This window comes from Lathamus discolor, chromosome W (assembly GCF_037157495.1).
Source record: "Lathamus discolor isolate bLatDis1 chromosome W, bLatDis1.hap1, whole genome shotgun sequence".
NCBI lineage: Eukaryota > Metazoa > Chordata > Aves > Psittaciformes > Psittacidae > Lathamus > Lathamus discolor.
In genome coordinates this window covers 33,342,794-33,357,152 of record NC_088908.1, presented here as the reverse complement: position 1 = coordinate 33,357,152, position 14,359 = coordinate 33,342,794, and the positions used below count along the sequence as shown (strand labels likewise).

The 14,359-nt window shown below is 44.8% G+C and overlaps 1 protein-coding gene across 6 annotated transcripts in view; it reads right to left on the bottom strand.

The window, feature by feature from the left end:
- The window catches only part of LOC136004477 (chromodomain-helicase-DNA-binding protein 1-like), a 119,467-nt gene that overhangs the window by 6,278 nt on the left and 98,830 nt on the right, over positions 1 to 14,359 (bottom strand). For all 6 annotated transcript variants that reach the window (XM_065660988.1, XM_065660989.1, XM_065660987.1 and 3 more), the window contains one exon: positions 9,302 to 9,480. In XM_065660988.1, coding sequence (XP_065517060.1) covers positions 9,302 to 9,480 — 179 coding nt within the window. The remainder of the gene's footprint in view (positions 1 to 9,301; positions 9,481 to 14,359) is intronic.

Sequence of the window (14,359 nt, the reverse complement as noted above, 5' to 3'; positions counted from 1 at the left end):
TAAGCCTCATGATCTGCCAGGGAGGAGGGGAAGCCGGGAGGAAGCAGAGACAGGACACTGTTTGGCTTATTTAATTGCAGCACATGTTTCACACTCTTGAATAACTTGGGAAATAGTGTCCATTGTAAAGTCCACCCCTCGGTCACTGGCCCATCTCTGCCCTGATGGCCTGAAGTGTCATGGACCCCCCAGGCCAAAAATAATTCACCCTTATGTTGGCAATCTAAGTCCATCTGAGCCACTTCAATCTTAGTAGGTTCTGTACCCAGGCAGCGATATCTTGCCACAGTGCAGCAGCCCAAATGGGTTTACCTCTGCAATGCCAGTTGCCCTGCTTCCATTGCTGCAACTACGCCCACAGGGCATTTGTCACCACCTATGAGTCAGTACAGAGAAAAAGTACTGGCCACTTTTCTCTTTCAGCAATGTCCAAGGCCAGCTGGACGGCTTTCACCTCTGTAAACTAACTTGATTCACCCTCTCCTTAAGCAGTTTCAGCAGTTTCTGCAACTTGCTATTGAGGACTCCATACAGCTGCCTTCCATCTTAGATGCTTTCCTACACCTGGGTCAGAGCAATCCCAGGCACAGCTACAGACTGGGCAAAGAAGAGATTCAGAGAGGCCCTGCAGAGAAGGACTTGGGGGTGCTGGTCGACGAGAAAATGAACATGAGCCAGCAGTGTGCGCTCGCAGCCCAGAAAGCCAACCGTATCATGGGCTGCATCAAAAGGAGCGTGACCAACAGCTCGAAAGAGGTAATCCTGCCCCTCTACTCTGCTCTTGTGAGACCTCACCTGGAGTATTGTGTGCAGTTCTGGTGTCCTCAACATAAAAAGGACATGGAACTGCTGGAACAAGTCCAGAGGAGGGCCACGAGGATGATCAGGGGACTGGAGCACCTCCCATATGAAGACAGGCTGAGGAAGTTGGGGCTGTTCAGCCTGGAGAAGAGAAGGCTGCGTGGAGACCTCATAGCAGCCTTCCAGTACCTGAAGGGGGCCTATAGGGATGCTGGGGAGGGACTCTTCATTAGGGACTGTAGTGACAGGACAAGGGGTAATGGGTTAAAACTTAAACAGGGGAAGTTTAGATTGGATATAAGGAGGAAATTCTTTCCTGTTAGGGTGGTGAGGCACTGGAATCGGTTGCCCAGGGAGGTTGTGAGTGCTCCATCCCTAGCAGTGTTCAAGGCCAGGTTGGATGAAGCCTTGGGTGGCAGGGTTTAGTGTGAGGTGTCCCTGCCTATGGCAGGGGGGGTGGAACTTGATGATCTTGAGGTCCTTTCCAACCCTAACTATTCTATGATTCTATAATATGGCAGGACTCATCAGGAAACAAGGCATATTGCTTTTCACTTTCTGACAGTTCATTATATGGTGGGGCCTCTAAAACAAGCATCACCTCCTACTCTGGTGACACTCCAAAATCTTTGCCATATGGACAGTCCATGATGGCCTCTAGAATTCCTGAACGACTGGGATTTCCTGTTTGAGCTTGTTGTGTAACTAGTGCAGCCCACTTACTCCTTGTAGCATCGGTTGCGTGATGTGTAGCGGAGACCCTGCCTTTGAACATCCAGCCCAGCACGGGCAACCGGGGTGCCAGGAGGAGATGTGCTTCAGTGTCAATCACTTCCAAAGCAGCTCAAACATCTTCATAGGTTGCCAGGATCTATTTTTTCAGTTGGAGTATAGCTGGCCTCAGATCCTCTGTATCCCTGACTCCAAAAGCCGAGGGGACAACCTCGAGTCTCCCCTGGAGCTTTCTGCCAGAGGCTCCAGGTAGGACCATTTTCCCCAGCTGTGGTGTACAGGACATTTTTTACATCTGGCCTGGTCCGGACGGGTCCAAGGGCTACTGCATGAACTATCTCTCGCTTAATTTGCTGAAAGGCTTGTTGTTGCTCAGGGACCATTTAAAAACATTTTTCTTCTGGGTCACATGGTAGAGAGGGCTTACAATCAAACTGTAATTTGGGATGTGAAGTCTCCAGAACCCCACAGCACCCAAGAAAGCTTGTGTTTCTTTCTTATTAGTTGGTGGAGACATTGCTGTAATCTTGTTGATCACATCTGTGGGGATCTGGTGATGTCCATCTTGCCATTTTATTCCCAAAAATTGAATCTCTTGTACAGGTTCCTTGACCTTATTCCATTTTATGGCAAATCTGGCTTTCAGCAGGATTTGGATTATTTTCCTCCCTTTCTCAAAGACTTCTTCCGCTGTATCGCCCCACACGCTAATGTCATCAATGTATTGCAGGTGTTCTGGAGCTTGCCCCTGTTCCAGTACAGTCTGGATCAGTTCATGGCAGAATGAAGGGCTGTTTCCACCCCTGGGGCAGGCGGTTCCAAGCAAACTGGACACCCCTCCAGCAAACTGTGGCCTGCACTCTGCTGCCAAAGGAATTGAGAAAAATGCATTGGCAATATCAGTCGTGGCACATCACTTGGCTGCCTTTGACTCCAGTTCATACTGAAGTTCTAGAATGTCCGGTACGGCAGCACTCAATGGCAGTGTGACTTCATTCAGGCCACGATAGTCTACTGTTAGTCTTCACTCTCCGATAGACTTTTGCACTGGCCATATGAGGCTGCTAAAGGGTGAGTGAGTCCTACTGATCACTCCTTGACTCCCCTGTCTATGGATCAGCTTATGGATGGGAATCAGGTTGTCTCGGTTGGTGCGATATTGCCTCTAGTGAACTGTTGTAGTCACGATTGGCACTTGCTGTTCTTTGACCTTCAGCAATCCCACAACAGAAGGATCCTCTGAGAGACCAGGCAAGGTGGACAGCTGCTCAATTTCCTCAGTCTCCAAAGCAGCAATACCAAAAGCCCATCGATACCCTTTTGGGTCTTTGAAGTACCCTCTCCTGAGGTAGTCTATGCTGAGGATGCATGGAGCCTCTGGACCAGTCACAATGGGGTGCTTTTGCCATTTCCTCCCAGTCAGGCTGATTTCAGACTCCAGTACAGTCAACTCTTGGGATCCTCCTGTCACTCCAGAAACATAGATGGGTTCCACCCCTTGACATCTTGATGGCATCAGGGTACACTGTGCACCGGTATCTACTAGAGCCTTATACTTCTGTGGGACTGATGTGCCAGGCCATCTGATCCACACAGTCCAGTAAATCCGATTGTCCCCTACCTCCACCTGGCTGGAGGCAGGGCCCCTCTAATAGTCATCACAATGTTGGACACTTAAGTCTTGTAGAAAGGATTATTCTTCTTTATCACAGGAGCTAGATTAAAATGAGCTCTTCCACTCCATCTGGGAACCTGCTCACCAGAAACTGAAGCCGCAGCTTTCATGGGATGATCAGCCTTGACCTTTCTTCTCCTCTTCAATTCTAGCACCCGTTCCTCCAAAGCTGAAGTAGGTTTTCCATCCTACTTCCTCATGTCTTCTCTGTGATCCCGCAAGTAATACCATAGGGTGGCCTGTGGTGTATACCTTCTGTATCTTCTCTCTCGAATAGTAGGACGACTTTTGTTAATAGCTGAGACATTTGTTGGTACACGTGGGGAGCTGGATAGATCAGATAAATCATCTCTCAATTGTTTGAGGTCCTGGGGCAGTTTGTCCACAGCTGAGATGATGGAAGGGGTGAGATTGTCTTTGAACTCTCGGAGTTTATGAATCGTCTCATCCACTGTTAGTGGTACTATGTCATTCCAGGTTACTGTTGCCAATGAATGGGCATAAGATGAATGTGCATTCCGTGTACATTTGACTTCATCTGGATCTATGGGTATATCTCCATTATTCGGTTTGATGTGATAGATCATCTCTACGATGGCCGAATACCTCAGTGACTGAATGCCTTTGTCTAAAGTAGTCCACTTGGCCAAACGACTCATAACATCGTCCTTGTATGGAAACTTTTCTTTCACAGCTGCCAAGAGCCGCCTCCAAAGGCTGAGGGACTTTTTCTCTCTTGCAAATGCTTTGTCAATTCCCCCTTCTCTAGCAAGTGATCCCAGCTGCTTGGCTTCCCTACGTTCTAGGTCATGACCATTGGCCCCATTGTCCCAGCATCAGAGCAACCAGGTGATGATGTGCTCCCCTGGTTGACGGGTAAAATTCTGTGGCTCGGTTGAGGTCCGAGGTCGAGAAGTCACCTCTTCTTCTTCGCCATTTGATGATGACTCCTGATCCGATTCTGGCCCGGGTGGTGAGTACATATTTTCTTCACCTTGCTTCATCTTTCTTGCCTCTTTTTGCTTTTCCCCTTGTGTACGGGGCAACCAATATTGGTATGAATTGGTCCTCTGGTTCAGCTGCAGTGATTATCACTGTGGTTCCATTATCACTGTGGTTCGATTAGTTACTATACTTGTCGCTGGGGGTGGCATGGCTGCTGTGCTTGGAGCTGGAGTAGCTGCACCGTCTGTTGCTTTGCCCTCAGATCCAGGGACATTTTTTTCCTTTGGTAGGTGCTGGATAGTGTTGAACAAGGCCCTGTAAGCATAGGCCAAGCCCCAGCACGTTGCCATGATTTGTTCCTCTCTGGTATGGCCAGAATGACAACACACCTCATTTAAGTGTTCTACTAACTTTTCTGGATTTTGCACTTGTTCGGTGGTGAAATTACAAAGTACTGGAGGGGCCCACTGGTATAGATAATTGCCCATACTATCCCACACATCCTGCTGCTCATGGCTGTCCAGCCTTGGGGAAAATCTCTTGGTCCTCCTATATCGTTGTCTAACCCCAGACAAGGCCAAAACCCGACTCTGCTTAACTCTCGAGATCAGATGAAATGGTCGTGGGCAAAACGCACTCTGTATGCGTGCCAACATGGTGATCCCCATCACAATTGGGAAATAGGTCTCAAGGGTATTTAAAGGCCATTCAAAACCTTCAAAACTCTCAAACGGTTTGGGGGGGGGTGGGGGGGAGGTGCGGCTGGGAGGGTAAGAGAATGTCTCCTTCACAGGTTGACCACCCGAGAAGGAGAAAAAAGATGTGTAATTGCTAAGCACTTGTATTATATACCTCCTAAAGTACAAAGGTGGTGACCACACTGGGAACATAAGAAAGATCAGTTTCATGATCAATGATTCTATTGTATTACAAGTCATTACCATAAAGTACAATGAGACAAGAACCTTAGCCCAAGCCCCCCACCTGATAAACACTAACACAGCAAATACCGGCTTTAAGTAAGGTACAACATACTGAAACTGTGAGATCAGGAACAACAACTTTGAAAGCCAATAAATCAGCATTGTGACCAGTGACTATTAATCCAAAACAATGAATCATAGAATCATAGAATAGTTAGGGTTGGAAAGGACCTCAAGATCATCTAGTTCCAAACCCCCTGCCATGGGCAGGGACACCTCACACAAAACAATGAATGCTTATCACAAATACTTAGATTAGACACACTCTGGTCAGATCTGTCATTATCTCAACCATTATCACCCCAGGTTGGGCACCAAAAAGAATCATAGAATCATAGACTCATAGACTCATAGAATAGTTAGGGTTGGAAAGGACCTCAAGATCATCTAGTTCCAACCCCCCTGCCATGGGAAGGGACACCTCACACTAAACCATCCCACACAAGGCTTCATCCAACCTGGTCTTGAACACCGCCAGGGATGGAGCACTCACAACCTCCCTGGGCAACCGATTCCAGTGTCTCACCACCCTAACAGGAAAGAATTTCCTCCTTATATCCAATTTAAACTTCCCCTGTTTAAGTTTGAACCCGTTACCCCTTGTCCTGTCACTACAGTCCCTGACGAAGAGTCCCTCCCCAGCATCCCTATAGGCCCCCTTCAGGTACTGGAAGGCTGCTATTAGGTCCCCACACAGCCTTCTCTTCTCCAGGCTGAACAGCCCCAACTTCCTCAGCCTGTCTTCATATGGGAGGTGCTCCAGTCCCCTGATCATCCTCGTGGCCCTCCTCTGGACTTGTTCCAACAGTTCCATGTCCTTTTTATGTTGACGACACCAGAACTGCATACAATACTCCAGGTGAGGTCTCACAAGTGCAGAGTAGAGGGGCAGGGTCACCTCCTTCGAGCTGTTGGTCACGCTCCTTTTGATGCAGCCCAGGATACGGTTGGCTTTCTGGGCTGCGAGCGCAAACTCCTGGCTCATGTTCATTTTCTCATTGACCAACACCCCCAAGTCCTTCTCCGCAGGGCTGCTCTGAATCTCTTCTCTGCCCAACCTGTAGCTGTGCCTGGGATTGCTCCAGCCCAGGTGTAGGACCTTGCACTTGTCAAGGTTGAACTTCATAAGGTTGGTATCAGCCAAACTCACAAGCGTGTCAAGGTCCCTCTGGATGGCATCCCTTCCCTCCTGCATATCAACTGGACCACACAGCTTGGTGTCATCGGCAAACTTGCTGAGGGCGCACTCAATCCCACTGTCCATGTCAGCGACGAAGATGTTAAACAAGACCGGTCCCAACACCGATCCCTGAGGGACACCACTCGTTACCGGTCTCCAGCTGGACATCGAGCCATTGACCACAACTCTTTGTGTGCGGCCATCCAGCCAGTTCTTTATCCACCGAGTGGTCCATCCATCAAATTGATATCTCTCCAATTTAGAGAGAAGGATGTCGTGTGGGACAGTGTCAAACGCTTTGCACAAGTCCAGGTAGATGACATCAACTGCTTTACCCTTATCCATCAATTCTGTAGCCCCATCATAGAAGGCCACCAAATTGGTCAGGCAGGATTTCCCCTTAGTGAAGCCATGCTGGCTGTCACCAAGCACCTTGTTGTTTTTCATGTGCCTTAGCATGCCATCCAGGAGAATGTGCTCCAAGATTTTACCAGGCACAGAGGTGAGACTGACTGGTCTGTAATTCCCCGGGTCTTCCATTTTCCCCTTCTTGAAAATGGGGGTTATATTTCCCTTTTTCCAGTCGTCGGGACCTTCACCTGACTGCCATGATTTTTCAAATACGATGGCCAGTGGCTTAGCAACTTCATTCGCCAGCTCCTTCAGGACCCGCGGATGGATTCCATCAGGTCCCACGGACTTGTGCGTGTTCAGATTTTGAAGATGGTCTCGAACCAGATCCTCTCCTACAGTGGGCCCAAGGTCTTCATTCTCACAGTCCCTGCATCTACCTTCTAAGAACTGGGTGGTGCAGTCAGAGCCTTTGCCAGTGAAGACCGAGGCGAAGAAGCCATTCAGAACCTCAGCCTTTCTCCCAAAAGCTTCCTCAGGGGGCCTATTTTGTCCCTAGTCTGTTTTTTGTTTGCTACGTACCTGTAGAATCCCTTCCTATTATCCTTAACATCCCTGGCTAGGTTTAATTCTAACTGGGCCTTAGCCTTCCTAACCTGGTCCCTAGCTTCCCGGACAACATCCCTGTACTCTACCCAGGCCGCCTGTCCTTGCTTCCATTTTTTATAAGCCTCTTTTTTCCTTTGAATTTTCCTCAGCAGCTCCTTATCCATTCAAGGAGGTCTCCTGGCCCTTCTGCCACACTTCCTTCTAGTTGGGATGCAGCACTCCTGAGCTTGTAGCAGGTGATCCTTGAATATCAACCAACAGTCTTGGGCCCCCCTGCCCTCCAGGGCTATATCCCATGGAACCTTACTAAACAGGCTCCTGAAGAGGCCAAAGTCTGCTCTTTTGAAGTCCAGGGCAGTGAGCTTGCTACACGCTCTTCTCACTCTCCTGGGGATCTCAAATTCGACCATCTCGTGATCGCTGCATCCAAGGCTGCCCTGGAGTACCACATTCTCAACAAGCCCTTCCCTGTTGGTGAGCACAAGGTCAAGCATGGCACCTCTCCTTGTCGGCTCCTCTGTTACTTGCAGAAGGAAGTTGTCTTCCACGCAATCGAGGAACCTCCTGGTTTAAGTGCAGTCAGTAACCCACGCAGCCCTCTCGCTCACTCCCCCCCTTTCTCCCCACCCACCCAGCCCCCCTCCCCTCCCCGCTCCCAGAGGAGCAGGGAACCAGCCCTTTTGGGTAACTCTCAGTTACATCCTGGGCATGACGTGCTGTGGTATGGAGTACCTCTTTGGTTAGTTTGGGTCAGGTGTCCTGTTTCTGCTTCCTCGGCTTCCCCTCCTCCCTGGCAGAACATGAGACTCACTAAGTCCTTGGTCAGACTAAATATTTGAGCAGTAACAAAAAACGTCGGTGTTATCAGCGCTGTTCCCAGGCCGAAAAGTCAAAAACACAGCTCTGCACTAGTTACTAAGAAGGAGAAAAAATGACTGCTACTGCTTAACTCAGGACAAAACATTATAGCTTTGGCCTAGAGGCTTGCAAAATCAGACGCAACCAGCCAATGGTGTGCCAATGACATATGCATAAGAAATATAGAATGAAAACCTTTACTAAATTCTATGCCTTATTAGAAAGATGAAATATATATTTTAATAATATATGTATGGTACTGTAGCATTATTATGAGTTAATATTATAGCTGCTCTACTATGGATTTCCACATGAAAAAAATACATTTATCAAGGTATCTTTATGAAATGGATATTGTTTTTTTATTTCAGTCCACCCTAATATTTTGAAGCAAGTACAAACAGCAGAAATATTCTATGTTAAAATCAGTCTGCAAGGAAATTAAACATTTGACTGTCATATATGGAAGTGCAGGGTAGATTTGTACCCATAAAGGATTAAAGTGCACATTATCATAAAACTAACTGAAACTGAATTAAGAACATACCAACAAAATATAACAAGTTTATAAACCATCATTTTCCCTGTTTCTTTCTGATGTTATCACCTCACAAATGCACAAGAACACTTAAAACTCTTCTTTCATTTTAAAATAATATATCTCTGTGTATGGTATGCTAAATGTTTTTTTATAAAGACATAGTTATTATCTGATTGCATTTTAGAGTATATTTTTAAAAATAATAAAAGATTCTGCACCTCAAAATCATTCAAGCTTCAACACACAAATTTATAATGGCATATTTTTAGCATGAATAAATAAAAAACCCCAAACAAAACAAACTTCAAAGTTGAAAAAGCCAGATACTTTAATGATAAAAACTCTTTTCCACAAAACATTAAATATACTCTAAATACAGTTATTTTCTGTTTGCTTTTGGTTTTAAGAAGATGACTCCACCTACTGGACAAAACACATTGCTATGCAAGTAAGAAAAAGTGAATCCATTAAAAGCTAGAGCCATCTTTTAAGTCCTTATTTAATACAACAGAAAAATACAAGAAAGGGAGAAGAAGAAACAAGAGAAATAATTAAAAAAATATTCTGGTTAATAGAAGCTATTATGGATTTTCCTTTTTCAAGAAAAATAATACAGAATAACTTACTTCCTCCATTGTTTAATTTGTTCAGGATTTGTGTACTCCTTTAGACATTCAGTAATGTGGTCCCCAATTTTTATTAGGCACTGTCTAGTATGCTCAAGCTGTTCCCTTTCAGAAAGGCCTTTCTCTGGTCTATCCAGTTGCTTCAATGCTGCTTTGACAGGCCTCATTCTTTCTTTGCACTATAAAATATAAGAAAGGAATACATTAATTCAAAGGAAAATAAATGATAATAAAAGATGTAAAACATGACCCACCCTTACCATGTTATCTATATAGGCAAAGACAGTACTGTTGTAAGCCAAATGCAAAACAAGTCTTTGCTAACAGCTCTTTTAGTTGCACTACAAGGTTACAGTTAGAAAAAGTAGTAATTTAAATCCAGTTGAAAACTTACTCCTATATGAAAACATTAGATTGTATGTAACAACTATTAAAGATTTAAGAAAGCACTACTTTAATATAAAAGATTTTCTCAGGGAAAGGAATTACTATAACTAGGTTTTACAATCATGGCTTCAATTTTCAACATAAGTATGTAGGACAAGACTTATTTCACTTTTTAGGATATTGAAAGTGATACAAACTCAGTGTAAGTATTAAGTATGAGAATATTAAATATATTTTAAGTAGATTGTTGTGGTTTAAATGAAGCTGGCAACTGAGTACTGTGCAGCTGCTCACTCACCCCCTGCCACTTCCCCCCTCCCTTTGCAGGATGGGGAGGAGAACTGAAAGAATTTAAAACCTGCAGACTGAGATAAGAACAGTTTAATAATTAAACACTAAACCATGTCACCCAAGGCTCTGTCCAACCCGGCCTTTAACACTGCCAGGGATGGATCATTCACAACTTCCTTGGGCAACCCATTCCAAGTGCCTCACCACCCTCACAGTAAAGATCTAACCAGAACTTAACCTGTTTAGGTTTGAACATGATACTCCTGGTCCTATCACTACAGTCCCTAATGAAGAGTCCCACCCCAGCATCCCTATAACTCCCTTCAGATACTGGAAGGTTGCTATGATGTCTCCATGCAACCTTCTCTTCTCCAGGCTGAACAACCGCAACTTTCTCAGCCTGTCTTCATACGGGAGGTGCTCCAGTCCCCTGATCATCCTCGTGGCCCTCCTCTGGACTTGTTCCAAAAGCTCCATGTCCTTTTTATGTTGAGGACACCAGAACTGTACACAGTACTCCAAGTGAGGCCTCACGAGAGCAGAGTAGAGGGGCAGGATCACCTCCTTCTAACTGCTGGTCACGCTCCTTTTGATGCAGCCCAGGATACGGTTGGCTTTCTGGGCTGCGAGCGCACACTCCTGGCTCATGTTCATTTTCTCATTGACCAACACCCCCAAGTCCTTCTCCGCAGGGCTGCTCTGAATCTCTTCTCTGCCCAACCTGTAGCTGTGCCTGGGATTGCTCCAGCCAACTTGTTCAACTTGTCCAGCCAACAAGTTCAACTTGGCTTGGTTGAACTTCATGAGGTTGGCATTGGCCCACCTCTCATGTTTGTCAAGATCCCTCTGGGTGCCATCCCCTCCTTCCAGCGTATCAACCGAACCACATAACTTAGTGTCATCATCAAACTTGCTGAGGGTTCACTCAATCCCACTCCCCATGCTGCTGACAAAGATATTGAACACGATCGGTCCCAACACCGATCCCTGATGGACACCACTCATTACTGGTCTCCAATTGGACATTGAACCACTGACCACAACTCTTTGTGTGTGTTTATTATCTATAATTCTTAGCTAGCTCTGAAAAAAGATATACTATTAGGTTGTAAAAATGTGTGAAAATTTAATTCAGATTTTAAAAGTGGATGACGGTTTTGTTCTTATCTAATTTTTTTTTTTTTTTTTATGCTTCTGGTTTTTTTTTCTCTTCCCATAATTTTCTTCCAGCACTACATTTGCAAAGAGTTACTTACATTTAATATGTAATCTGTTAGATATTTGGGTTTCCATTTGGATAGAAACCTCAAAAAAAGTATTGCACTGCTAAAACAGTTGTAATTACCACCAGACAAATTAGTGTGTTTATAAAACTAAAACTATTTTTTGACAGGAGTCTGGAGAAGTCTACTGAGTGCCATACACGCACACCTGTCATATATGCCATGAGGTGATAAAACATGGTACTCTCTTTATCGTAGCTGCCTATTCTTGAGAAGGAAAGCACATAATTAAATGTGTTAATTACTTTGTCTTCCTTACTGACTGTGAATATATTGAATGAGTTAAAACAATGCGAGTTTACTTACATTAACAAACTTTTTATGCATCCTCATATGTTGTGGTTTAAGCCCAGCCTGTAAGTCAGAACCACACAGCCACTCACTCACTCCCCCCCCCTTCTTCCTCCCCCCACTCCCAGAGGGATGGGGAGAGGAATCAAAAGTATGTAAATCCCACGGGTTGAGATAAGAACAGGCCAGCAACTAAGGTATAATGCAAAACTACTACTGCTACCACCAATACTAGTAATGATAAGGGAAATAACAAGGGGAGAGAATACAATTGCTCACTACCTGCCGACTGATACCCAGCCCGACTCGAGCAGCAATCTGTGCCTTCCAGGTAACTCCCCCCATTTTATATACTGGGCATGACATGCTGGGATATGGAATACCCTTTTGGCTAGTTTGGGTCAGGTGTCCTGTCTCTTCTTCCTTCTGGCTTCTTGTGCCCCTTTTTCTTTACTGTGTTTTTGACTTCAGCCTAAGAACAACGCTGATAACACACCGATTTTTTTAGCTGTTGCTAAGTAATGCTCACCCCAATCGAGGACTTTTCAGTCTCTCATGCTTTGCCAGTGAGGAGGGGCACGGGAAGCCAGGAGGAAGCAGAGACGGGACACCTGATCCAAACTAGCCAAAGGGGTATTCCATACCACAGCATGTCATGCCCAGTATATAAACTGGGGGGATTTTCCCAGAGGGCCTAGATCACTGCTAGGGTCAGGCTGGATGTTGGTCGGCAGGTGGTGAGCAATTGTATTCTCTCCCTTTGTTATTTCCCGTATCATTATTATTATTGGTGGTGGTAATAGTGGTTTCGTATGGTACCTCAGTTACTGGAGTGTTCTTATCTCAACCTGTGGGATTTACATTCTTTCAATTCTCCTCCCCATCCCTCCGGGAGGGGGGGAGGGAAGAAGGCAGGGAGTGAGCGAGCGGCTTCGTGGTTCTGAGTTACCAGGTGGGCTTAAACCACCACAATCATATACATATCTAAACAAAATTATATGTTATAACATGCAAGGAAGAATTTGGTTTTTAAATTGCTGGTTGCAGAAATTAGTTTTTTGCAATAATTTCTTTCAGTGGGTTTGTTTTGGACTTATTTATTTTTTAACATAGGTTCCTAAAAATATTGAGCAATCAAATTCATAATTCTTTTTTGTCAAATACTTCCCCTGAACATTTTACATAGGTTTGCATCTGACTAGTAAGTTATTCTTAGTTACCAATGCTGATAAATAACTAAACAATTGCAAATAAAAAATATGAAGAATGAAGAATACATTATTGCAATCAACTAATTTATATTCTTAAATATGATTTTTTCTTTTTTTTCTTTTTAGATAAGAGATGTCAAATGATATACCACTTTGTTTTATATTTGCCTATGATAGAAATTTACTGATTCTTGAAATAGCAGTATTTCCCAAAAGCTGCTTAGAAGACAGACTTCAATAGCTTTTCTGAAATCTATTCTAATCACAGAACCGCATCTAGTGGATGTATGAATAAATATAAATACTGTACCCTAAGTCTTTCTTGTTTTGAGATCCTCCATACCAAAGAGGCTTTAACTGCTTGGCTTGCTTAATTGCAGCACATTTCACATTCGTGAATAACCTGGCCAATAGTGTCCACTGTTAAGTCCAGCCCTTTATCACAAGACCATCTATATGTTGCATCTCTGCCTTGATGGCCTGAGGTGTCATGGGCCCACAGGGCTAAAAATATTTCACCCTTATGTTGCCAACTTAAATCCATCTGAGCCACTTCAATCTTAGCAGTCTGATCTAGCTGTTGGTTGTTCTGATGTTACTCAGTGTCCCAGCTCTTTGGTACATCTACATGGCATACCTTCACCACCAAGTTCTGCACCCGAGCAGCAATATCTTGCCACGGTGCAGTGGCCCAGATGGGTTTACCTCTACATTGCCCTTTCCTCTGCTTGCATTGCTGCAACCACCTCCACAGGGCATTTGCCACCATCCATGAGCTGGTATAAAGTACTGTCCATTTTTCTCATTCAGCATTGTCCAAGGCCAGCTGGATGGCTTTTAGCTCTGCAAACTGACTCAGTTCACCCTCTCCTTCAGCAGTTTCTGCAGCTTGTCATAGGGGCCTCCATACAGCCACATTCTGTCTCTGATATTTTCCTTCAATATGGCAGGACCCATCAGTAAACAAGGCACATTGCTTCTAACTTCATGGCAGTTTGTTGTACAGTGAGGCCACCTCAGCAAGTGTCACCTCCTCCTCTGGTAATATTCCTAAAGCTTTGCCTTCTGACCAGTCCATAGGAGCTATGCTTCCATGCCAGTCACTTCCAAAGCTTCTCAAACCCCTTCATATTCTGCCAATATATCTTTTTCAGTTGGAATATAGCAGGCCATCCTCTATATGTCCAGCTCTAAAATCCGAGTGGTTGACCTAGTCGCTTTCTGCCAGAAGCTCCAGATAGGACCATTCTCCCCAGCTGCGGTGTAGAGCATATTTTTCACATCTTGCACTGTCAGGAATTTTCCAAGGGCTACTGCATGAACTATCTCTCATTTCATTTTTTCAAAGGCTTGTTGTTGCTCAGGGCCCCATTTGAAATTGTTCTTCTTCTGTCACATTATAGAGAGGGCTTACAATCAGAGTGTAATTTGGGATGTGCATTATCCAGAACCCCACAACACCTAAGAAAGCTTGTGTTTCTTTCATATTAGTTGGTGGAGACATTGCTGTTATTTTGTTGATCACAGGTACTGGGATCTCACGATGTCCATCTTGCCATTTTCTTCCTAAAAACTGGATGTCCAGCCAGTTCTTT